Genomic DNA, 27,021 nt, shown 5'->3' with positions numbered 1-27,021 from the left:
ACGATGAAAAGAAACATCAGGAGGGTGAAGGTAGTGGTAGTTTGATTTGGATACCCAACAATGCCACCAAAATCAAAGTTAGATTTCAAGTTATGCGCTTTCCTGGTGTTTGGTCTGATGTGAAAAAGTATGATGTTGAAAAACATTGTTGGGTAGAACCAAAGCAGCCTCATACTTTCGACTACATGATACCCGTGAGTCGCACGTACACTTTGGCTGGAATGTTGTATTATGAAAAAGTAATCAATATCAGAGGAGAGAACTTCAATGGAAACAATTATAATTTAGAGAGTTATATGGAATTAACAGCCGAAATAAATAACGAGTCCACGGAATCCGTGATTCACAGATTAAAGTATATTTCTGAAGGAAGTTCGTTTTCAAAGATGCTCGTTGATTATGAAGAGGACGGTGAAACAAAACATCAAGAAGTTAAAGATAGCAAAGAATCGTTTCTGATACCAACCAATGCTACCAACATCCAAGTTAAATTTCAGGTCAAGGGCGTTCCTGGTATTTGGCGTGATGTGAAAAAGTACGACCGTTTCAAAAAATGTTGGATAAAACCAACCCAGCCTCATATTTTCAAATACGACACCCCTGTGACACGCACGTACACTTTGGCTGGAAACTTGTATTATAAAGCTGTGATGAAGATCACGGGAGCACGAGATTATGATGACATTAAAGAAATCTGAATGAACAAATAACGCCACGAGATACCTCAAGTCTTAAACTTTTTCTAATTTGTAACATTGAAGAGCACATTAAATAGTTCATTTTGAAAATAACAATGATAGCATATGATTAAACTAACCTAGAAAAAATAATTCCGCCTTTTATAATATTACTGCCGTTGCGATGGAAGGGCTGATAGAATATTGCATTTATTACCTGCATGGAAAGCTGATCATTTCGTCTAAGCAAGGCAATTAAGGTGTGCACGTGTATCCAACCTGTAAACTGAGTTCATTATTTTGCTAATAATTCTTAATAACGATATATAAATGAATAAATGCACAGTTAAAATCAAGGTGCAATTGTTTATTTTACGAAAATATAGTTGAAAGAGAAGATTCTATAATATATACTACCGGTCTACTTTTTCGCTACAAATTTCTTCACAGAACAATCACATCACCGAGTTTCAGATTTTGCGTGGCATGAATAAATTCGCCTGGGTGGAAAACGGGTTTTACCAATGTGTAAGGGAAAAATTGACAGATTTGAGAAATCTTTAATGCATTCCGTTCTTAGCTGCATTGTTCTCTAGTGTTAGCGCTGTTAAAATGACGGAAATAATGCTTTTTAAAATAATTACTTGTTTGACAAAGATGGCACATCCTATTAAACAGAAATACTTGATGTTTCGCATTATGAAATATGAGCCTGGCTGATGATGTGATAAATAAGTAGAATGTCAGAAGAGAATAGATTCACTTGAAGTAGTTCTTCTTTAGAGCCTCGTGCTTTCGAGTACAAGACATCTGTAAATCAAAATTACACTTTGGCTGGAAACTTGTATTATGAAGCTGTGATGAATGTCACAGCAAGTTATAATAACGATGATATAGACGAAAATGATCTGCCAAGCTACAATGACGTAATAGCCGTCATCCGGTCAAACATGCACCCGGTACCCTCAAATACCCGGGCAAGTACCCGGGCAACGCCAAAGTATGTCTGAAGGACGCTTTTTCTAAGCTAGTGGAAGTTCATTGTGGGTACCAAGCAATGTTTTTTTAAAATATGATAATTTAAGACTACGTATGCTTGGTTAAGAAAGGTATAGTAGACAATATAATGATACAATTGATAGTGAATAATAGTGTCATACTGGATGAAAAGCAAAAAACCCCCTGAGTCTTTTTTGTGAACTGGAATCTGTTGAAAATCTGTTATTAGCTAATAATTTCTCTGTCAATAACGCGGTGGAAGTATTATGAACACTTATTTACGCTACCTAAGGAGCAGAACGTTAAAGAAAAGGAGACTAGCATCATCTTGTATTAATTCCACATATATATATACTCCTGTGTGTTCCTAGATGTGTTCAAATACGTTTATCTCAGAGCTTCCTAAAAATATTTTGAAAAATTGTTGTTTCATTACCTTGGCAACACCGCATTACCGGCTGTAACACATTTATTATTTATTAGCAGTGAGGTCTAAGAGAAAGCAGCGGTTTCTGGTTAAGATATCAACAGCAAGTTTGAAATTATTTGGCCGTTCCTAGGATATTTTGTGGTTCCTTTTCCCCAATTTACAGCGCGTATAGTTATATCTCGATCATCGGTACTCTATATATTTATATTTAACCTACCACATACGCGCGTTTGTAGCTTATATATTTATAAGCCTGGATTTCAGTGCGTGTTTAAAAAACGAAAGAACGTTGTTTTTTTCGTGAATTTCGAGCCTTGTTGCTAATTAAACAAAACATTGCACAAACAGTCATGCTAGCAACAAGACGCTATAAAAACAGACGCCAGGAGAGTGATATACTTAAAGAAACGGTCTGCTGACTTTGTCGCGTAATAAGGTAGGTCATATTGTGTTTTTCATCAATAAATTATATTTCATTTTTCACAATGGTGAATGAAAATAAACGTACTGTTTCTACAGTTTGCACAAAATATGGTGTGTGTCTGTCGACTTTTAAAACGAGGTCATGGAAACTGAACGGTTCTAATGCATTCGGAATGTTATTAGTTAAAGCGAGCCACTGCTATAAGCGCTTTTTTTTTATTCTTTGCTTTTGAAGAATAACAAAAATAGTGAGAGGCGTTTGATTTTCTCGATACTCGGATAGAAGATTTTGTTTGATTCCATTTGACTGCATGTCGCGATTTACGAATATTGCTTATAGGCATGATGTAGCTAAGTACCTTAATTTTTGCAAAACTCATTTTTCAGACTCGCGAATACTAGTAAAGTGTATAAATGCAATTGTAAACTATAAGATTACACTATAATCATATAAACAATTTATTGATATTTGTGTATGTACACACAACTAGATGACTTTCTTGCATGCAGGCGGAATGTTTACAGGTACATATAAACCTACGAAATTTTTCCCTATAATTATAGAGTACAGTTTCGACGTCAATGCATGGCTACAGCAATACCAAAGAGAAATTACTTCAGTCAGGAACATCGTGGGGATTTCGATGCTAGTGACAGTTTTAATGAACCCGTAGAATATAGACTAAAAGTTTCTAGATCTCTGGCGGACAATGTAGAAGAAATTACAAGGCAAATTGCGCTAACAGTTGGGAAGCTTTTAGAAACGGGCAGTAATGATGATGCCATGCACTGATGGATTTAATAAAGAGGCAAATAATGAAACAAAGAAAGATACAAGACACCACAATACCACACCAGTCGCCAATAGTCTAAGAATCAACGACAGTGGCGATGGAAATAATGATATCAGTGAAGAAGATATGGATTCCAATAACAAAATACAAGAAGAGTTCGGAGAAACAAAGAATATGAAAAATACCGCTGACAAACAAGAAATCCAGAGTGATGACGACGAGGAAACAGAGGTAAGTAATACGACCATTATTTACAATTAAAAACCACAAAAAAATACGCCCCATGCAAAAGATTACCAACTTGATTTCACGGTGGTAGTTATTTGTCCAAATGCCGTTAGAAAAATGCTACGGTCGGATAATGACGGCATATTTTGAAACATAATACTTTTCATCACAACATCGAGCGAAACCTCCCACTATGGTCTGCCACTTTGGTCTGTGCACAAAATATCCCAACGAAATTATTATATATTTGTAAAGATTCGTATATAGCGTTGTAGAAATGTACTTCAAGATAACGAATTGGCTATAACAATGTTTATCATCTATCGATCCGCGCGGAAATTCTAACAAAGCAAATTGTTCATTGCATATTCCATTATCATGCTTTCATTTCTACCCATAGGTAACATAGTTATTAATCTAAGCTCGACGTCTTCCCACATATCCGTGATCACTTTTAGGGTGAAAATGTGAAGTCGATCCTGGTTTACAACAGATCTGCCCATGACGTCACGTTGTATATCCCTAAAAAATTTACTAAACGCCATTTTTTATCCGAGAGTATAATTGTTTATCGAGGTGAAAGTTACCTGTTCCAAAGTGAAAAAGCCTTTCGATTTGAGCTCACAGCTCGCGTTGATGGGAGAAATATGAAAACTATCGTGCCTACAAGAATGTGGGAAAAAGATATTATGCTTTGTGTCAGTGGTGATCATGAATTACAGGTGGAGGATAAAGAGGTAAAGCTAAAAGAAAAGCAAGTTTGTATGCGGCGACAAAACATGAAAAAAGATGTTTCTGCGTCAGGAACAAAGAACCTGTACCAAGTCCTAGGGCTCACTATGAAAGAAGTGCGCATGAACTCCTTTGAAGAACAAAACCGTATCATAAAGGAAGCTTATCATTCCCAACTGCGGCGTTGGCATCCTGACAAAAATCCTGAGAATGGTGACAACGCCGTATGTCAAGAAATCATCTTTGCCTACGGTATTCTTAAAGATCCAAACACGCGTGCTGCGTATAATAACATCGTAGATTTCGACGAAGGAGGCTTGTCAAAGCTGAAAGCTTTATTCAAGCCAAAATCGTACTGCCCTGATCGAGCGAGGCCATTTAAAAGAAGTTGGAGTAACAAAAATGTACGATTGTCGCTTTTATCTGTTTTTTTCGTAGCGGGAGGTGCTGGTTTAACATTCCTAACTGCAGGAATGGCCGCACCCGTTGTACTTGGGGTGCTAACCGGATCTCTCATGGGAGCTGGAATTTCAAGTGGATTGCGGACAATAACCCGAAAATCAGTAGAACATGGTTGCTCTTTTCGTGAATACGTCATAAGTTTGGTCGTTGGTGCTGTTGGTGGAGCAGCCTTAGGAGCAGGGATCGCTGTGATCGCAGGGAGTTTAGGTGGAGCAGCAAAGCTTGCGTTTAAGGCTCGAGTTTCTCTGGAAAAGCAAATTTCTACGAGGATGGTTACCACAGCTTTTCGTGGCTTCGTCACATCTCTTACGAATAATCTGGACGCAATCCTTGCAGGAGGACCGAAAACTACTTGGAAACAATTTATCTTACATATCTTACTTGATGCTTTGCTGGGAGGGATTGCTGGTGCACCTGGGGGACTGACAGAAAACATGGTTGAAAACGCAGTTACTGCGGAGGAAGCACTATCAGCGATTGAAACATTCTCTTCTGATGCACGAAACAGTGTTGAAGAACTAACAACAACAGCAACGGATACTTTTGCTGATGTTCTCGAGGAGAGGCTTAATGACGACGTTGAGAATAAAGCTATTGTGAGTCACATAAAATGTGGTGTTAAGAAAGCTGCGATAGCTGTTGGGAAGTATTCAGCAATAGTTGGAGCTAAAGCTGCGAAGAAAGGTTTGGAGGAGGGAAAGACGACGCGAGAAAATGACGAATCGGGCAACCAGAATGAAGAAAATGATGAAAACACAGTTAACACAACACCAGACGTAAAGGGTCCCCAAAAAACAGCAGAATCTGAAAAATACGGCAGAAAAGAAGATAATAAAACAAACGAAGCGAAAGGCGAAGGAAAAGCGAAACATTTTAGACTGAGGTATATTTCTGAAGGAAGCTGGTTGTCCAAGATGCTTGTTGATTATGAAAAGGACGGTGAAAAGAAACACTGCGAGGGAAAAGGAAGCGGAAGTTTGATTTGGATACCAAGCAATGCAACCAACATCAAAGTTAGATTTCAGGTCATGCGCTTTCTTGGTGTTTGGTATGACGTGAAAAAGTACAACTTTGCTGATGATCATTGGGAAAAACCAATCCAGACTCATATTTTCGAGTACAACAAACCAAGGAGTCTCACGTATACTTTGGCTGGAAAATTGTATCATGAAATTGTAAAGAACGTTAGTTTAGATTGTTATGATAATATCGATGATAATTATCTACCAAAATACAATACCTTGACTGAATATCATCTTAGCACAATGAAACAAACTCTATCTTCTCATGAGGAAATCGCAAATGATATTGATGGCCCCGTGAAATTTGCTTTATCTGCTTACGAGGAAAGTACAAGGGATAATAATAATAAGTTGACGAAACCCGGAAAACTAAAGTATATTTCTAAAGAAAAGTGGTTATCCATGATGCTTGTTGATTATGAAGAGAACGGTGAAGAGAAACATGTTCAAGTTAAGGGAAGTGGAAGTTTGATTGTGTTACCAGACAATGCCACCAAAATCAAAGTTAGATTTCAGGTCATGCGCTCTCTTGGTGTTTGGTGTGATGTAAAAGAATACGACCGTTTCAAAAAAAGTTGGATAAAACCAACCAAGCCTCATATTTTCAAGTACGACACACCAGTGACTTGCACTTACACTTTGGCTGGAAACTTGTATTATGAAGCTGTGATGAAAGTCTCTGGAGATGATGAGATAGACGAACGAATTGAACAAAAGTATTTCTGTAATGGAGGCTGGTCTTCCAAGATGCTTGTTGATTACGAAGAGGACGGTGAAGTAGAATTTCATGAGGCTCATGGTAGTGAAAGCTCGATTGTGTTACCACACAATGCTACCAATATCAACGTTAGATTTCAAGTCATGTGCGCTCCTGGTATTTGGTCTGATGTGAAAAAGTACGACCGTTTCAAAAAGTGTTGGATAGAACCAACCCAGCCTCATATTTTCAAGTACGGAAAACCAGCCAGTTGCACGTACACTTTGACTGGAAGCTTGAATGATGCAGCCGTAACGAAAGTCTCTGGAGATGATATAATAGACGAACGAATTAGATTAAAGTATTTTTCTAAAGAAAGTTGGTCTTCCAAGATGCTTGTTGATTATGAAGAGAACGGTGAAGAGAAACATCACGAGAGTCATGGTAGTGGGAGTTCGATTCTTATACCAGACAACGCTACCAAAATAAAAGTTAAATTTAAGGTCAAGCGCGCTCCTGGTGTTTGGTGTGATGTGAAAGAATACGACCGTTTCAAAAATTGTTGGATAGAACCAAACAAGCCTCATATCTTCGAGTACGACAAACCAGTGAGTTGCACGTACACTTTGGCTGGAAACTTGTGTTATGAAAAAGTAAAGAGGGCCTCCACAGATGATGATAATGAAGATAAACAAAAGAACCTAAAGTATATTTCTAAAGGAAGTTGGTCATCCAAGATGCTCGTTGATTATGAAGAGAACGGTGAAGAGAAACATCACGAGGCCCATGGTAGTGGAAGTTCGATTTGGTTACCAGACAATGCCACCAACATCAAAGTTAGGTTCCAGGTCATGCGTGCTCCTGGTGTTTGGTCTGATGTGAAAGAATACGATCGTTTCAAGAAATGTTGGGTAAAACCAACCAAGACTCATATTTTTGAGTACGACATACCAGTGAGTTGCACGTATACTTTGGATGGAAGCCTGTATTATGAAGCTGTGATGAAGGTCACAGGAGATGATGATATACAGGAACGAATTGGACTCAAGTATCATTTTGAAGGAAGTAGGTCTTCCAAAATGCTTGTTGACTATGAATTGAACGGTAAGACAGAACATGATGAGGGTGAAGGTAGTGGAAGTTTGATTTGGATACCAACCAATGCCACAAAAATCCAAGTTAGATTTCAGGTACTGGACTCTTCTGGTAGTTGGTCTGATGTAAACGAGTACGACCACCTCAAAAAATGTTGGATAGAACCAATCCAGCCTCATATTTTTGAGTACGACACACCAGTCAGTTGCACTTACACTTTGGCTGGAAAAGAGCAATGTAAAGTTGTCGTGAAGTTAGGGCAAGGTGATGATGATATAGACGAACGAGTTAGACTAAAGTATATTTCTGAAGGAAAATGGTTTTCCAAGATGCTTGTTGATTATGAAGAACACGATGAGGAAAAACATCGCGAGGTTAAAAACAGCGAGAGTTCGATCATGGTACCAAGCAATGCTACCAATATCAAAGTGAGATTTCAGGTCATGCGCGGGCCTGGTATTTGGTGTGACGTTAAAAAGTACGACCGTTTCAAAAAAAGTTGGGTAACACCAAAGCAGCCTCATATTTTCGAGTACAATAAACCAGCATCTCGCACGTACACTTTGGATGGAAAGTTACATTATGAAAAAGTAATCAAGATCATGGGAGGACATTATGAAGAAATAGCTGATGAGTAAAACGTCAGGATTAGCCGGAATTAGCCAGAATTAGCTGGAATTAGCCGGAATTAGCCAGAATTAGCTGGAATTAGCCGGGATTGCCCGGAATTAGGTCGGAGTAAGGTCGGAGTATTACAATTTTTTACTATTATTGCCTAAATAACTTGGCACACACATTACTGTATTTTGCATGCTTAAAAATGGAGAACCACAAACTAGACTTGGGGACATGTGTAAGTTCTGTCTCATAGTTGAGTTGTATTCATTTGTATTGAACTGCAAAGTATATCCTGAAAGAATTGTCAGCTCGTAAACCGTCTAGCTGATAAATTTCTTGATGCCCGATGACAGCCGCGTGACACAGCCACGAGTCCACGACACAGCCACGAGTCCACGACACAGCCACGAGTCCACGACACAGCCACGAGTCCACGACACAGCAACGAGTCCACGACACAGCTACAAGTCCACGACACAGCCACGAGTCCACGACACAGCAACGAGTCCACGACACAGCCACGACACGACACAAGCTCTATTTGAAAGTCAAAATTTGCAATTATGAATTTAGACTATACCCCGCGGTGCACTGGATATCGAGTCTTTATGAATCCGTGCCTTTTCGTGTATAATGCTTTTATCGTAAAGCTGTGTCATCGGGAAACCAATGATCTCATAATTGATGTGAAACTAAGCTGGTAGCCATCTTAGTCTCGATAACTTGTTAAAAGATTAACAAATGAATTCATTTTGGACTAAACTGATGATAAATGGGGGCCATTGCAACTGACAAATTTAGATTAGACGGCTGCATTTTGTGCGTTAAAATAGTTGAATGTATATAGTGATGAAACTTTTGAATATAGAGCAAACAAAAAAATGACTAAATTAAAGTGTTTACCCATTCCCTAATTTTTTATACAAAAGTTGCCCTTTAAAGTTCATAAAATAGTAATACAGTTTATGTTCTTGGGCAGAAATGTGTTTTTGGCCCGACTCTGAACTGATTTATGCCCGTAAATAATAACTTTGTTGTTATAACATAGTATGTCCGATTTTATCATTCACTGATGACTTTTAAACAGTAATTCATTTTAAAAATTTATATATATTGACGGCGCTTTTGACATACCTAATTTCTTTTACAATAATAGTGTAATCGAAGGTTGTCTAGCTTCGAGGGAGAAGATATTATATACATTGTTGTTTGTGGTAAATTATTAAATTTTTATTTTTTCATTCTTACATTCTTTGCCTACCCTTACAAATCTCTTGGAGACTTTTTATCAAATAAACAAGCTCAACGTATATTTCTCGGAAGTAGTATCGAATGCTTGGAAACGTTCATCGCGGTCTCATTTTGGACACCGCAGGTTACCTGCAGCTGCAGAGAGGCCGCCAGTCGCGTTGGTAATAAAAATTGTATTGTTTCTTCGAATTTCCTCGAAGAAAAACTATTACAATTGTCAACGTAAATTATTATGAAAAAAAGAAAGAAATAAACTAAACTATTTGGCCTGCTGATTGGTTGTTGCTGTTGCTACGAACAACATACCGGTTTGAAAACATTATAATGTCAATTTTAGCATTTTTTCCTCAGTTTAAACCATGTCATTTATGAACCACCCGGAACTGGCCGAAGAGAACAACGTACTCGAATTTTACAAGGTTAGTCTAAAGAACTTTGAAGTTCACAAGACTGCTTATTTATCTTTTAACTTTCCTGTATCCGTATACTTGTTATCATATGTAATTGTCTATGTAAATTTTCACCTGTAGAGTTATATATAGAAAAGATTAATATTTTTTGGCGAGGCTTATTGGCTGCTGCTGTTGCTACGAACAAAACATTATAATGTCAATTTTGCATGTTTTTCCTCAGTTTAGACGAAGTTGTTGATAAAACAAGTAACAGCGAAAGCTACTAGTCAGTCGTGACCTAGCTCGAATTTCAAAGCCAACATTGAACCACCCCGAACTGGCCGAAGAGAATAACGTACCCGACAAGGTTAGTCTAAAGAACTTTGAAGTTCACAAAACTGCTCATTAAACTTATCTTTTAACTTTCCTGTATTCGTATACTTGTTAAGTTTTAAATATGATTTTTCACATTGTGAGAATATCTGCGATGTTGTAAACCCGTATATGTAAAACCCTCTTCTATATGTATAATTAAGACTAGAGTAGAGATTTATGATCACATAGTGGAGGTTTTTGAACGGTGAATTTATCAGAATATAGGTGTAGTGTCCTTAAAAATCATTCCGTTCAGAGATGGCTATAGAATATCCTTAAACACGAATGTTCACGAAACACTCATTCGTGATATATGGCTATGCTATTCAGTTTTCAGTATATTCTTATTTCTATTTTGCAAATTTGCAAACCCAAATGTATTTTGTAAAATGAAAAACAGTTATTAATATTTAAATGCATGCTTACACTTATAGTGCAGTTTTTGAATTTATATTATTGCAGGAAAAATCGTGAGATTGGTTTTGCATGCCTGTAATGATATTTATACAGAAATCATTTCCAGGAAAAATGCTCAAAGCGTTAAATATTAAATATAGCTATAGCCAGTATGGGTTTGATTTGTGTCAGTAGCGAGTTTATCCACCATAGTTGCCACAGCTTTGAATTAGGAATTAGGTCGGAGTATTACAATTTTTTACTATCATTGCCATAATAACTTGGCACACACATTACTGTATTTTGCATGCTTAAAAAAATGGAGAACCACAAACTAGACATGTGTATAAGTTCTGTCTCATAGTAGAGTTGATGTTCAATGTTCATCCTAGTCTGGGTTATTATTTCAACTGAAAATTAAGAATATCCTGAAAGAACTCTCAGCTCGCAAAACGTCAAGCTGATATATTCACTTGATGTCCCATGACAGCCACGACACAAGCTCTATTTGAAAGTCAAAATTTGCAATTATGAATTTAGACTATACCCCGCGATGCACTCGATATCGAGTTGTAATGAATCTGTGCCTTTTCGTGTACAATGCTTTTATCATAAAGCTGTATAGCTATCATCGAGAAACCAATGATGTCATTGATGTGAAACTAAGCTGGTAGCCATCTTAGTCTCGATAACTTGTCAAAAGATTAACAAATGAATTCATTTTGGATTAAACTGATAAATGGGGCCATTGCACAACTGGCAAATTTAGATTAGACGGCTGCATTTTGTGCGTTAAAATAGTTGAATGTAATGATGAAATCTTTCAATAAAGAGCAAATAAAACTGAACATCTTCTCCCCATTCATGTAAAGGTTTCAACCTTTTTCTCACCTAATTTCAACTTCGATGGCATCGACGATGCATTTCGTTTTCCGGCTGTATAGACTTGTAAAAACATTTTATCATGATATGCTAAAGATTGTGTGCGCGAATTGTTAGAGAATTGAGAATAGAGGCGTCTTATGTTTGAACAATTGCATGAAACCATGTAAACGACCTAGTTTACCTCATAAATTATTCTTAAACAGTAATTTTTAATATAAAATTTCATATATGTAAAGATTGACGGCGCTTTTGACATATTTAACTCATTGCCGTCCGGTCGTAAACGACGCACGCAAAAAATTTCGATTTTATCTGCAAGTATTTTATCAAATCAACTAGAAATTGTATTATCTTAAAGCTAAAACATTTATCTATTTGTATAAGTTTAGTTTATTTCAAGAGCTTTCCTATAAGCCAAGATATTTATTGCCGATCTTGTACTTTTTAAATTGAATTTTAGAGAAGCGAAAATACGCAAAGCCTTCCAGAAATCTCGCCTAAAAACCTGAAAATACTTTCTCAAAGGAAAAGATTAAATCCATTTAATTTATCTTATAATTGTCTATGTAAATTTTCACTTGTAAAGCTGGCCAGTTTTTTTGGCCAGGCTGATTGGCTGTTGCTGCTGTTGCTGTTGCTACAACAACAGTCAACTGGAGTCATTGATAAAGCAAATAACAGCGAAAGCTACTAATCAGTCCTGCATGAGTCCTGACCTAGCTCGAATTTCAAAGCCAACATTGAACCACCCCGAACTGGCTGAAGAGAACAACAACGTACTCGAATTATAGCTACATGCAAGGTTAGCCTGAAGAACTTTGAAGTTCACAAAACTGCTCATTAAACTTATCTTTTAACTTTCCTGTATCCGTATACTTGTTTATATATGATTTCTTACATTGTGAGAATATTTACGATGGTAAACCCTTATATGAAACCCTCTTCTATATATATATATATATAATTAATACTAGAGTAGAGATTTATGATGACATACAGTGGAGGTTTTTGAACGGTGAATTTATCAGAAAATAGGTGTAGTGTCCTTAAAAATCATTCCGTTCAGAGATGGCTAGAATATCCTTAATTAAACACGAATATTGAAACACTCATTCGTAATTTATTGCTATACTATTCTACCCCATTCAGTTTTCAGTATATTCTTATTTCTATTTTGCAATTTTGCAAACCCAAATGTATTTTGCTAGCTGAATGAAAAACAGTTATTAATATTTAAATGCATGCTATATGATATAGCGCAGTTTTTGAACTTATAATATTGCAGGAAAAATCGTGAGATTGGTTTGCATGGCTGTAATGATATTGACAGAAATAATTTCTGGGAAAAAATGCTCAAAGCGTTAAATATTAAATGGCTATAGGTTTTAATATTTATAGTATAGGTTAACAGTATAGGAGTAGCTAGTTTGTCCAGCAAAGGCTGTATAATTATGACGCTGACATACATGGCATGCATGAAAACAGCTGCATGCTTGCGAACCTGTACTAATTTTAACTTTAGTTTAAGCCTTACTTTTGCCGACCCCCTTGCAGAGATTTGTGCGAGGAGTTTCTGTCAAAATGGGGACATTTGGCTACATCTAACTGTCAACTCTTTTTGTAAAGTTCTTGTTAGAAGACTTTGACTTCGGATTTTGGATATTGTTGATTATAATAATACTTCCTAATGTCGTAATGAGTATGGAAAGGGGTGTTGACAGTCAATACAGTGTGTACAAGAAAAATTCGAATCCACATTTGGCGTGTATTTATGCAGAATATATGTGACAAAATTGGTTGATTTTTACACCATTGTTAAGTTTATTTATTTGCCTTTCAAATGACATCCATGTACGCGTCATTCTGTTAAAGAGTGAACGAATATTGGGTCGAAAACAAAGTCGATAAAAATTACATTCTGTTATTTCTGGTCGTATTGACGTACGAAGATATAATACATAATAAAATTTTGCATAATAAAAAAGTGAAACATCTACATTAGACTTGTTAGAACGATTTGTGCAACTCGGACTTTGAGGAATGCTTATATTGACATAATTTGTTAACGCAAGTGATTTTTTTATTGCACTGCATAATGTCTTGAAAACATTCCAGTGGTCAAACTGCAAATTGTGAAAGATATGAAACTTGTTCTTTACTAGATGTAAACCATCTTAGATTGCGATTCTCGATTTACTCTTGTGTAGGTTGATCAAACATTTATTCAAACTTTCAATATTTGCTACAATATTCAATTGGTTCCAAAAAATCGTCTTTCGTAATATAACTTGTATAATCATTCGAGCGATGCATTCCACGAACCTTTGGAAACAAACGCTTTTGTTAAATTGTGTGTGAATTGAAATCAGATTATATAACGTCGTATGTAGTTATGGTCCGCTTCTATATTGAAAAAAAATTCATAGCTGAGACCACCAAGGTTTGTGAAGGTTTTGTTTGTGAAGATAATTAAAAGTGTTCAATGTCAGTATAACTTATATATGTGAATCGCATACCTGATATCAATTAACTCTTGACAAAGAGATCGCGGTGCATTTTAGGATTATTTTGGAAACGAAAAATATGATGACTGGCGTCAAAATATACGTCGAAATCTTGTATAAAACTTGTATAATCATTCGAGCGATGCATTCCATGAACGTTTGGAAACAAACGCTTTCGTTAAATTGTGTGTGAATTGAAATCAGATTATATAACGTCGTATGTAGTTATGGTCCGCTTCTATATTGAAAAAAAATTCATAGCTGAGACCACCAAGGTTTGTGAAGGTTTTGTTTGTGAAGATAATTAAAAGTGTTCAATGTCAGTATAACTTATATATGTGAATCGCATACCTGATATCAATTAACTCTTGACAAAGAGATCGCGGTGCATTTTAGGATTATTTTGGAAACGAAAAATATGATGACTGGCGTCAAAATATACGTCGAAATCTTGTATAAAACTTGTATAATCATTCGAGCGATGCATTCCACGAACGTTTGGAAACAAACGCTATCGTTAAATTGTGTCGAATTGACCCCTATCGAAGCGACTCGTAGCAGGCTGCGAAGGGTTTACAATATATAGGCCCCTGCTTCGCAGGTTTGATACGGAGGCCGTTGTGCATCGTCGATGATTTTGTGAGATTATTCAGGGAAGATCAACAGTCTGTAGCAGAATAGAACTTAGAATAGAATTTTCGCTAAAAACACAGTATTTATATAGGTCTAAATAAGGACAACACCAAATAGTTGAATGCTTTTGTTGCATGCTATAATACATTGTACTAACGGATTTTTCTTCTCAGGGGACGAACTTCTTGTTTTAGTTTAAACAGGACGTACCGTACTAGGCGTGCTAGAATTCGTCCGGTTCAGGTGTTCACATGGCAAAAAATTGATGGGCAGTTCTTCGTGAACCTAGCCTCAGTTGAAAATATTGTATAGAATCTCTGCCTTCACGACTGACCTGAGCCTTATACGAAAATTCTAAAGACCGATTTAACAATAGCGTCTTTAACAATTTTGACGGTGCGTCGATTAAGCGCCGAATTTGAAAATAATTAGTGCGGCGCTCATTCGGGGGCGGCGCTCAATTGAGTAAATACTGTATGCTTCGTTTATTTTCAAAATATGCCGTCATTATCCGACCGCACTGCATGCAGGTACAAGTGAAAGAATGCATAAGAGCCACCACAATGCAACGCGCATAGTAAAATCGAGATAAAGTATAGTCAGAATGACTCGTGGTTTTTACGACTTCTTTTGTCACTAGTTGCGGATGTATACAGAAGATAGTCAACTTAGTTAAGTTATATTTAGCATTTATATTTAACATTTATACTAATAACCGTTACTAATAAACAATTAACCGATATGAAACAAACTTATTTTGTAAAATTGCTTAAACCTTGTAGTTCATCACAAACAGATCAACAAAATGTCGTCAACTGAAAATGAATCAAAAGAAATTTGGAACAACTTAGAATTTCGGATATCCCCTTCAAAGTTTGTAAAAATGTTTACCATTGACAAATGTACTTATGAAGACAAGATAATGCAAGAAATTCTGAATTTAATTTGTGCTTTGCGTAATTCCGGTGGTGGTAGGCTAACCATCTTCCTCTTGGGAACTTTATTCGAGTCAGATGTCAAAAAATGCTCCGATATTATTACAAATGCGATAAATGAAACGCTGTCTGGTACAGGAAAGGAAGATTTCTTATCGTATAATTTGTCCAACAAAATTGCATTCCTTGTAAACGGCAGCAAAGAAATCATCACAGTGAAATATAACATGTACATCATTGGCGAAGACGGTGATGCAAAACTCATGCCATCCAAAAAATCTGCGAAGGAGGTTAGATCCTATTTATTCAATCCTAATCAAACTCCAGTGTCACAGGTAACAAAAAGAAAATATCAAGATAGTGAGCTTAACGAGATTATTAGACGTCAAAAACTACCGATCAATTGCAAGCACTCGAAAGAAAACGTTATGTTTCGGTATTTGGAAAAAAAATTTAGCGATCGTCCAGCCAGCGTGGAGTCTCGTATAACACTGGAGAAAAACAAACTACTTCAGTGCGTGTCCGCTCTTGCGAATTATCGTGGCGGAGAATTGTACTACTGTGGTGTTGATTCAAGAGGATATGCTTTGGGAGAAAAAATTCCAGATAAGGAAGACGTTGAGAAAGAAGTCGAAAAGGCTATCGGATCCATGACATGGCCGAAACATGTTAATGATAAAAGCAAGTTTTGGAATATTCAGTTTGTAAGGGTAGATGAGGAAATCGAAAAGGTTGGAAAAATTGATGCTCATGAGGAACTTTATGTTATAAAGATAAATGTCAGCCCGTGCCATGACGGAGTATTCATTAAAGATCCAGAGAGCTACCATGTCGTTGAAAACAGAGCAGAAAAGATATCGTTTCTAGATTGGCTCAAATGTTTACAGAATTCAAAAACGATGATATCAGAAGATAGGCCTATGAGTGATTTCGCAAAAGGTATAAGGTCTATATATGTAAGTTGTTCAATGTGTCATCCCGCATGTCTAATTTTCTGGCTCATTTTATTAGTTCAAATAACGGGTTTTAAATGTCGAGTGCTTTTCAAATAGGCGAGTCGCTAAACAGGACGTCTTAACTTAGCTAGCTACTTTTGAATCAAATCAAAACAATGGAAAAAGCCTTTCAAACAAAGACTATATAAATGCAGTACTGTCCGGAAATAACGTCAGTCTGACTGTGGTCTGACAGACATTTTTAAAGATGTTTTCGATTTGATTATATTGTGTTGTCTTTCTCAGCTGTTCATAAAATTCCGCGAACGGCAACTGCGATCGTATTTTTTCCCTTGCGGTCGTCTGCGGTTTCTAACGGCCGAACGCGACCGAACCGCGACCGAGGTGTTAGGTTATTTCTGGACAGTACAGTATGTATGTGTAATATCCGAAATTCACGATACTCTTTTTCACTTTAAAACATTAATAGATTTATTTTAGTATTGGCTCCATAATTAGTAATGAGCCTGAAAAATAATCTTCTAATCCAGCAATTTTGTGTTGCTGAGGGTAAACGCAACAAAACAGACCATGTGATTACATGACTTTGGTTCTTTTGTGGTTTAGACACTGAATTTCTATTGGAGCGAATTTTTTTGCAACCTGGCTATGAAAACTTCCTGAGAAGGTAATACTACATTATACGTATATTTTCAGTAACTTTTATCTCATACAGGCCTTAAATTCTTCGGGAGAGGACGAACGAGTGAAAGAGCGAAGTTTCGAATAGAAATTACGACCTAGTAATGGCTTAAGTCTCGTACGCCTATGCTGATAATTCTTGTTGGTTTTTGTATTAAGGTTGGAATGGGTTTACGAAATCTAAAATCTCCTATTGGTTTCTTCTCTCTCAATTTGTTTGTACAAATTTGTTTGTGATCTCTGCCCTAATGCTTTGTTTTTGTTATAAGGTTAGAATGGGTGCGCAACGTCCGAGTTGTTGATCAAAATGAAGAATGCGACAAACGTCATTTGGAGATTGTGTGCGAATATCGCAAAGTACCTCGTATCGCTGACATTGTGAAATATTTTGGTCAAAGCATTCTTCCTTTTATCACCTATCGGGAATGTAAGTTTTTAATGCATTTTGACAGCGCGTAGAGAAATTTCGTTCATTTAAAAGAACAAATACATCAAATTAAGTCATTTAACAAAATTTGAAAAGACGTTGTAATTCAAACTTGATATTATATTCTTGCATGCATGTATAATATAGCCTCGAATTTTTAATCGTTTTATATTTTCGTCTAATATAGGCTCAAAACGTGAATGGTTTGAGTCAAATATTTTTAATGAATATTCTGACCTGTGTGATAAGTACGAGAACGAATTATCAAGGTAACGAATTTTTCTGTTTGTAAATATCCATTTAGAGAAGGATAATTTGAGATGTTCTTTTACATTCCTCTTTAGTTTACCCTGGGTGAAAGAGTACTACATTGATGTCGCGAACGAACCTGAAAAATCTTGGCAAATCTACATCATCTGCGAAAAGAACAAAATACCATCCATGAAGGACCTGAAAAAGTTGTTTGGTGTCAACATTGCCTCATTTGTTGATTTTTGTCAGGAAAACGTCGATGAAAATAGTGAAACCAACGAGGAATCTCTTTTACAATCGTTTTCTCGCGAACCCATTTCAAGCGATGAGCAACTCGTGCAAGAAGAAGAAGAACAAGAAGAAGAAGAAGAAGAACAAGAAGAAGAACAAGAACAAGAAGAACAAGAAGAACAAGAAGAGTATGATTCACTTGGTATGTTTTGAGCTTCGGATAAACTATAAACCCTACTCAACCAATTACCATTGTGTATATTTCATAATAAAGTTGCCCAAAGATAACGTTAAAGATTTTGTTTGAACTTGCAATGATGAAGACACCAGCCTAAGAGACAAGGCCGGGCAGAAAAAATATACGAATATTCACTTCTCCCCAATTATCGCATATAGTTTCGGTCCTGCTCAGAGAAAAAGTTTTTCCGAAATGGAAAGATGTTGCCCAAAATGGAAACTCGGTAAACGAGATAAAATGCGGTTTATGATTTTTTAGGAAATAACTCAGCATTTCAAGACACTATTCTTCCAAATGGTTATCAAAAAGCTCTAAAACAGTAAGACTAGACTTGTTTCTGAATCTCTAACTTGACTGCATTTTTTTTTGTTCTGTTAACAAGCATGCTTGTATTGTTTGGGTCTCCATTTTAATGCTCCTTTCTTAATCGCTTGAAGGTTAGAATGGGTTCACAAATTTAAAATAGTTGATGCAAATGAAGAATGCGACAAACGTCATTTGGAGATCGTATGCAAATTTGGTAAAGTACCTCGTATCGCTGACATTGTGAAACATCTTGGTGAAGATAAGCTTCCTCTTACCACCTTTATTGAATGTAAGTCATAATGAATATATATTATAACAAGACGCCTGCTCAGGCGTATACACTGGCCTAAATTTACTAACCGGTAGCCTATAGAGTCGATATGCACGCGCACCCGCCGAAAAGAATAGTAATATATATGCAGTACCTAGGAGAGCGTACATATAGCATTCGCTATATTTTGGGGGTTGTGCGTTTGGGTTATGCGCCCCCCTCCCCCCCCCACCGCAAAAATCAAATCGTTTTTGTGGCATCGCTGGGCATTTTAAGACACTGGTCCTTACAGCCAGTCTCACTAAAGAGACGTAATCTTACAACCTCAACCTATCAACCACCTTACGACCCTAAGAATACATCCCCTAATTTTTCATCGTGTCATACTTTCTCGGATGCAGGCTCGAGTCGTGAATGGTTTGAGTCTAATATGTTTGACGAAGTTTCTGATTTGTACGATAAATACGAGAATGATTTATTGAGGTAACAAATTGATTTTGCTTTCCATTCTCCATTAAAGGGATTAAAAATCAACTGGACGCTTTTTTACGTTTTTTACCTTAGTTTACGCTGGGTGGAAGAATACTATATTGGTGTCGCGAGCGAACCTGAAAAATCTTGGCAAATATACATCACGTGCGCTAAAAACAAACTGCCATCCATGAAGGACCTGAAAAAGTTGTTTGGTGTCAACATTGCCTCGTTTGTTGATTTTTGTCAAGAAGACGTCGACAGAACCCCTCAATTTACTCGAGGACCGGCTTCAGGAAATGAGGTTTTTAACCCAGAATATAGAGTATTTAATCATGGTTCAATTGGTGTGGTATTTTCTGGTGAGAAGAACCACTACGCCACCACCAGCTATCATGTGTGTTACAATGGTAGGTTGCCCAAAGACATATCAAAGGCCCACCAGATTCTAAAGGACGACTGTGAAAATGGATCGCCTCGTTGTCAAGGGGTCACCTGTCTGTACGTAAACAGTGGGCGTTCCGTGGATCTTGGGAGTTTCAACTGTGGATTATACGACGACAACCATGATATTGCCCTCCTAGAGATGAACGAAAAATTAAATTGCTCCGATATGGTGAATTTCTTAAAGGGGTTAAATCTCAGACCTGATCTAGCCGATATAGCAGAAGTCAAAAGTATGTTCTACGAAGGGCATTTGCCTGTGGAAAGAGTTTCGCCAGAACCAAGAAGAGGAGTACTTTTCGGAATTCGTGCTGTAACACGCTGTCCTAGGTACAAACGTTGTTACAAAATTAAAGGAACAGAGCAAGATTCTTTTGCAAGTCAAGGTGATTCGGGTTCTTTGATTTATCTGATATACGAGAGGGAAAACATACCATTCGCTTATTTATCCTTTGCTCTGGATAATGTTTTTCATGCTAGAAATTTAAAGGAAAGTGTTAAAGAACTAGTAAAGCATAATGGGCGTGGGGATTTCATTAATGTTAACGCTTGTATTACTCAACATAATAATTTCCAAAATTAAGTTTTGAACTGGATTTATAACCAGCTGCATGTTTTCACAATCATACTTTATAGGTATGTAGGCACTTGCACGGTATTCGTATATTATATAATCTTGCGCACTACACCATATTCCTCAACGCTATAATTGATCTTTGCGTTACAAATGCCCCAACAAAGATCATAAATTCAGGTATAATTGATCTTTCCATAAGTGATCATGTTTTAGTTTATATGACACATAAGGTTCATTATAAGAAAGCGGAAGCGCGATTAGTTGAAATAAGGAGTATGAAAAATTTTCATAGAGGAAACTTTATAGGAGATTTAAAACAACAGCAATGGTTAGAATTAAATTTGTGCAATGAACCTAATGAAATGTGGGTAAGATGGAAAGGGATGTTACTTAATTGCATTGATAAACATGCTCCACTCAGATTAAAAAGAATTGGGAAAAAGAAATCCCCTTGGATAACTAATCAATTAAAACAAAAAATGCGCCAGAGAGATTTTTTGAAAAAGAAAGCAAAAATGACTGGAGACACATTGATCTGGCAACAATATAAATCATTAAGGAACTCTACGAATAATGAAATTAAAAAAGTGAAAAGTCAATATTTACTGATAACCTTGAGACCAACCAGAACAATCCAAAGTCAACTTGGAAACTTATTAATGAATTAAGCTCTCGTAATAATTCTAGTCATAAGACCATATCTAATATTACAATTGGCGAAGAAACAATAAATGCGCCTAAGGACATAGCCGAAATGTTTAATTCTCACTTTGCAAAAGTAGGTGAGAATTTAGCATCTGATATACCACCATCTGCTGTGGAACCGGAGGTTTATATTGAGCCAACTGAAACCACATTTCATTGACACCCCCACAATAAATACAGTTTGTAGTAAATTAAGAACGATTAACGAAAAGAAAGCATCAGGTCTGGATAAAATACCCTGCAAACTTTTAAAACTTGCAGCTGAAATCGTTGCCCCATCATTAACTCTAATATTTGATAAGATTATAACTACTGGCATATTCCCAACGGAATGGAAGTTAGCAAGAGTTACGCCGATTTTTAAGAAAGGTAGAAAAGATGATATGGACAACTATCGACCAATATCCGTAATTTCATGTGTTGCTAAGATTTTTGAAAAACTGATTTTTGATCAGCTATATGAGTATTTAAATGCTAATAATTTGATATCCAAAATTCAATCCGGTTTTCGATCATTGCACAGTACATTAACTGCCTTATTAGAAGCAACGGACAAATGGTCAATCAACATAGATAATGGCTTACTCAATGGAGTGGTCTTTATCGACCTCAAAAAAGCATTTGATACCATTGATCACACCATTCTCTTACGGAAGCTAAGAATATATGGTGTTGACCAAAGCGGCATCAAACTCTTTGAATCATATCTAAGCAACCGTGGCCAAAGATGTTGCGTAAATGGTGAATTATCTGAGGCTGTTAAAATAAGTTGTGGTGTGCCTCAAGGTAGCAACTTGGGGCCACTATTGTTTTTAATTTACATTAACGATTTGCCTAATTGTCTGGAAAGAGCCTCTCCGAGAATGTTTGCTGATGATACTAATATAAGTATTGCGGCAAAATCTGTAACAGAGCTTGAATCAATAATTAACTCTGAATTGAAAAATCTTAATCAATGGCTCATAGCTAACAAACTGAGTCTAAATGTCGCTAAAACGGAATTTATGATAATTGGATCTCGTCAACGGTTAATGATACACAATAATGAACAAATAAACATTGAAATTGACGGGAAGATAATCAAGAGAGTTAAAGATACGAAATCATTAGGATTACAAATTGATGAGCACCTAGTATGGGCGCGACACGTTGAAGGCATTTCCAAAAAGGTTGCGTCGGCAATTGGTGCTCTTAAAAGGATACGCCAGTTCATAGATACAAGCACTGCCCTCAAAATTTACGGAGCTTTGATTCAACCGTATTTTGATTATTGTAGTCAGTTTGGGATGGTTTAAATATCACGTTAAATGATAAATTGCAAAAACTGCAAAATAGAGCAGCGAGGGTAATTACCAAATCTGGATACGATGCAAGTTCCAGCGACCTTTTCACTAAACTAGGTTGGGACAATCTTTCGACACGCCGGAAAAAACACAAGGCTGTAATAATGTTCAAAATTCTTAACGATTTAACACCGAAATCTCCGTAATTTATTTGAATTCCACAGCACAGGATACAATTTGAGAAACTCTGAAAATGCTTTATTTGTACCAAAACCGCGAACAAATTATGCTAAACGAAGTTTTAGTTATAGTGGCGCGGTGTTGTGGAATGAGTTACCTCAAAATGTACGAGCATTATGCTCTCTTAACCAATTTAAAAGGGAGATTGACAACATTTTTTCCCTATAAAACAGACTCTCGCACGGCAATCTTGTAAATCAGTTTATATATCTGTATTTTAAATTGTATTGTATTGTGTTGTATTTAGTAATTTTGTCCCTAAATATCTAATGAATGTATATAATTATAGCCCACTTTTTATACTGTAGATTTTACCGTGCTTAAATAAAGTTTTGATTGATTGATTGATTGAATGCTATTTGTAAACCTATGCACAGGCATCTTTTTATTTTTACCTTACTTACTCGATAATGTTCTGGTATCGAATGAACACGTTCTGAGAGACTGAGACAAAATATGAAAAATAATGTAGCTATTTCTGCACAAACAACTAGTATGACGTGAACCATGCACTAAATAAGTCATAATAAATTAATAATCTTCACCGACAGTTTCTATATAATGGTCGTTGTTCAAACAATGTTCGCATGTCAATAAGGATAGCATATACAACCACTCATGTAGACGTTAATATACATATGAGTACATATATCTACTTAAAGTTAACAATATATATATAAAGTTAACTTAAAAACGCACTTGTTGTTTTCATAAAAACCATGTAATAGACACCAGCTTCCCGAATTTGTTCTCGGGCAATGAAAACCATCGCACCAATAATAGATTACATTGCCCGTCTCATTTCCAAGCTAATAGGGAGTTTAAGATCTACGACGCAGTTAGCTCGACGACGCTAGTCAATTATTTTGCTAGAAATAAGCTACGAGAAATTAATTATGCTGCCAGGACTTTGAAATATTCATACAAACGTTTCAATTGTGCTAAGAACCTCCGATGTCTAGCTGATATTGTAGTTTCATATAAGCTATTAAACAGCTATCACGTTGCCCCTGCTTTCATGTCATCGAGAAGCCGTGAAATTGCCTCATTTTAAGGCGTCGTAAGAATGACAACGCTGTCGTGGGCCACAAATTATGCATACTTATCACATGTGTCGCGTGTGATATGTCTTTGTTTTGCAAGCGCGTCGTCGTGAATCGTAAACCGTCGTCGTGAATCGTGAATCGTAAACGAGCCGCGCGTCGTGAATCGTAAACTCCCTATTTTTCTGTGTGCACTGAAGCAAATTCGGGAAGTGTCTGTTCAGTAAAGCTATATAATCATTAAACGATATGCAAAGAATATTCTTATTTTATCAAATTTTCTGCTGGTAAAGTAAAATGCTTCGGAAGCATAAAAAATTGTGCTAGACTTACGTCTTGTGGCTAGCTCGCAACTCGAAAACGTTAATGCAAAACGCAAGCCATGCATGCAGTAGAATTGGTGTACTCAATGTGAAATAACTTGCTGTTTTCTCAACTTCTTCATATCATCTTGACTAAGCGAGCTGATTTTGCAAATTTTGATTTCACGTTTTGTCGTTGAGAAGAACTATATCAGGTGATCTGAATACATTTTTTGCGCGCTTCGTCTTATAGGCTTTTCCATGAGGTCAAACGCCACGTCATAGCAATGCAAATCTTTCGTTGCTATGGGAGATTTTGTCAATTGATTTTTATGAGGGCGAGAGTGACGACGATTGCTGCTAATTTTTGGTATTTACCCGTTCAATCCGACACGAAAGTCCATAAAAATCGATTACCGAAAAAGGCAATGAGGTGCAATCATCTGTTCTTACGCACAACGCCTTTGTTCAAGGCACAAGTTTTACTAAATGACATAATACATCAATGGCAAGATGCTCTTCCTTTCATCACTTATCGAGAATGTAAGTTCTATAGTGAATATACTGAGCCATGCATGTATCAAGTTGAATCGGTCCTTTTGCAATTTATACAACCGTACACGTTTCTTGTATATATATATATATATATATATATATATATATATATATATATATATATATATATATATATATATATATATATATATTATAAGTATATATATATGTATATATTTATAACCAATAATCACTACGCGCCTTCATCGCAGTTGTTCGAGAAGGATTGACCGATCAGTTTTTCCACAGTGCATGTAATTAGTTTCCTACAGTATTTCTAATTCTTGTTTCAAATACACCTTATTCTGGTTCGATGCGGTTTGATCGCCACAGCGGTTTCGATATCTGTAAATAAAAACTGAAGATATAAAATATCTTTAGGATTAGATAATTATAGCTGCGCAAATTTCACAGTCAGGTTAATTATATCTCAAAAAGAACTAGAATAATTATACATCGAAAAATCTAGATAGTAAACAATATTCGCATCATTCTTTAAGTTTCAGCACTTACAGTTTGATCAGTCTGTACGAAAGTCAACGTCGTTTTAACAGTGAAAGAATTCCTATTTCAGTTATTTCATAAATATTTGATAATTTCGTACTGTTATGAACTGAAGAAAGGTATCATTGGGAAGCTGAATAACTGCTTTTTCATACTGCATAAGGATTAAGTCATGAAATTCAATAAATAATTCGTAATTGTCTGGTAATTTAATTTCGTGTTTTTTTGAGAGAGATCTTGTATCACGAATACAATTGGTAATTGTTATTAGTGACTGCATGACGTCGTCGCACCCAGACGATCTGGCTGCTGGGATTTTACTTGTTCTGCTTCTACGATTTTGTGATTTGCTTCGTTATTTAGATGAAACTTGAAAGAAAGATATTTCACTCCCGTGTGTTCATTTGATTCCACTACATGGCTGAGGTATGAACACGTGCACAACAACTCTGCAATATTGTGTAGAATGAACATTTGTGTTTCCGTGTAGTACAACAATTTACAATGATGATTATCCTGAATAATTTGTGCAGTATACAATCATAAAAGCAATCTATACACAACACATATATGTGTTGTGTATAGATTGCTTTTATGATTGCACTGATGAAAATTACAAGAATGTATGTTTGAATACGCAATCATTAACAACTAAATATTACAATAATATATAATCTTCTGCATATTATAATGGATATATAACCAGGGAGCAGCGTGGCAGCGTCTTCAAACAACTTAGCATCAAAGTGGTATAACCATTGCTTAAAATAGACAAAACACTTCTCGACGTCTCGACCTGAGGGTCTTCGTCAGGAGAGTTAAACGTCGAGAAGTGCATGATTTGTCTATTTTAGGCAGTTGTTATATACCACATTTGATGTAAAAGAAGTATATTTCATTCTATAATATGCCTCCCACACAATCCTATTATATATAATAATATATATATATATATATATATAATATATATAATTATATATATATATTATATAATAATTATATACACCCATTTGCAAAAACGTTGGCCGCAGATAGATAGATAGATAGATACTCGAAATCTAATTAGAATTGCATATGATTACATTTGCATGGGATTTCAATCATATTACACAACATATGCAATTCTAATTAGATTTCGCGTATCTATCTATATATCTATCTGCGGCCAACGTTTTTGCAAACGGGTGTATATATATATATATATATATATATATATATATATATATATATATATATATATATATATATGTATATACTTTCATTTGTTGTGCATGCATGTGCAGAAATAAATATGTATTATGTTACTAGATTTTTGTTTACGAGATCCTTTCTTTTCGTAAGGGTAATGATCTTGACGAGTCCATGGAATATAGACTGAAGTATATTTCTAAAGGACATTGGTTTTCTAAGATGATTGTTGATTATGACCAGAACGATGAAAGAGAACATTGTGAGGTCGAAGATAGCGAAAATTCTATTCTAATACCAAACAATGCTACCAACATTGAAGTTAAATTTCAAGTCATGCGCGGGCCTGGTATTTGGTGTGATGTAAAAAAGTACGATCGTTTCAAAAAATGTTGGGTGAAACCAACCCAGCCTCATATCTTCAAATACAAGACACCGGTGACTCGAACGTACACTTTGGCTGGAGGCTTGTATTATGAGGCTGTGATGAAGATCTTGGGGGAATATTTTGATGATATAAACGAATTTTGAAAGGATTTACCACATCAAGACATATAGGATCTAACCTGACGAAATTAAGTAAAAATGTTACTTATTATTAAACTATATATAGATTATCTCTTAATCTGTATTCAATTGTTTATCTAAGATTACTTAACACACTTCACACGATGCAACAAACTAGCTGTGAACGAGTTCTAGTCCTGTAGGCAATTCCAATTATATTGATTCATCCACTATGCAAAATTACAATAATATATATATAACCTAATATCTTTCGAAGTATACTTTATTTCGC

At 36.0% G+C, this 27,021-nt stretch overlaps 3 protein-coding genes across 3 annotated transcripts; all 3 read left to right on the top strand.

The window, feature by feature from the left end:
* The first annotated feature begins 12,190 nt into the window (after window positions 1-12,190).
* LOC114525955 lies at window positions 12,191-18,338 on the top strand. The gene is made up of 6 exons (XM_028547416.1): window positions 12,191-12,278; window positions 15,396-16,487; window positions 17,111-17,171; window positions 17,455-17,612; window positions 17,800-17,881; window positions 17,957-18,338. Exons 1-6 carry the CDS (start codon window positions 12,272-12,274, stop codon window positions 18,306-18,308), a joined length of 1,752 nt encoding a protein of 583 aa, XP_028403217.1. The 5' UTR covers window positions 12,191-12,271; the 3' UTR covers window positions 18,309-18,338.
* On the top strand, window positions 18,277-20,998 carry LOC114525956. Its single transcript, XM_028547417.1, has 5 exons — window positions 18,277-18,297; window positions 18,592-18,652; window positions 18,771-18,928; window positions 19,312-19,393; window positions 19,475-20,998. The coding sequence occupies exons 4-5, from the start codon at window positions 19,341-19,343 to the stop codon at window positions 20,406-20,408; spliced, it is 987 nt and encodes a 328-aa protein (XP_028403218.1). The 5' UTR covers window positions 18,277-18,297; window positions 18,592-18,652; window positions 18,771-18,928; window positions 19,312-19,340; the 3' UTR covers window positions 20,409-20,998.
* Window positions 20,999-24,329: 3,331 nt separating this feature from the next.
* On the top strand, window positions 24,330-26,969 carry LOC114526008. Its single transcript, XM_028547488.1, has 3 exons — window positions 24,330-24,518; window positions 25,398-25,460; window positions 26,376-26,969. Exons 2-3 carry the CDS (start codon window positions 25,452-25,454, stop codon window positions 26,751-26,753), a joined length of 387 nt encoding a protein of 128 aa, XP_028403289.1. The 5' UTR covers window positions 24,330-24,518; window positions 25,398-25,451; the 3' UTR covers window positions 26,754-26,969.
* Window positions 26,970-27,021: the final 52 nt, after the last annotated feature.

This window comes from Dendronephthya gigantea, unplaced genomic scaffold (assembly GCF_004324835.1).
Source record: "Dendronephthya gigantea isolate DGI-Jeju-01 unplaced genomic scaffold, DenGig_1.0 000036F, whole genome shotgun sequence".
Classification (NCBI taxonomy): domain Eukaryota; kingdom Metazoa; phylum Cnidaria; class Anthozoa; order Malacalcyonacea; family Nephtheidae; genus Dendronephthya; species Dendronephthya gigantea.
Note: the sequence above shows the minus strand (reverse complement) of the source record. Positions and strands in the feature narration are given on the sequence as shown.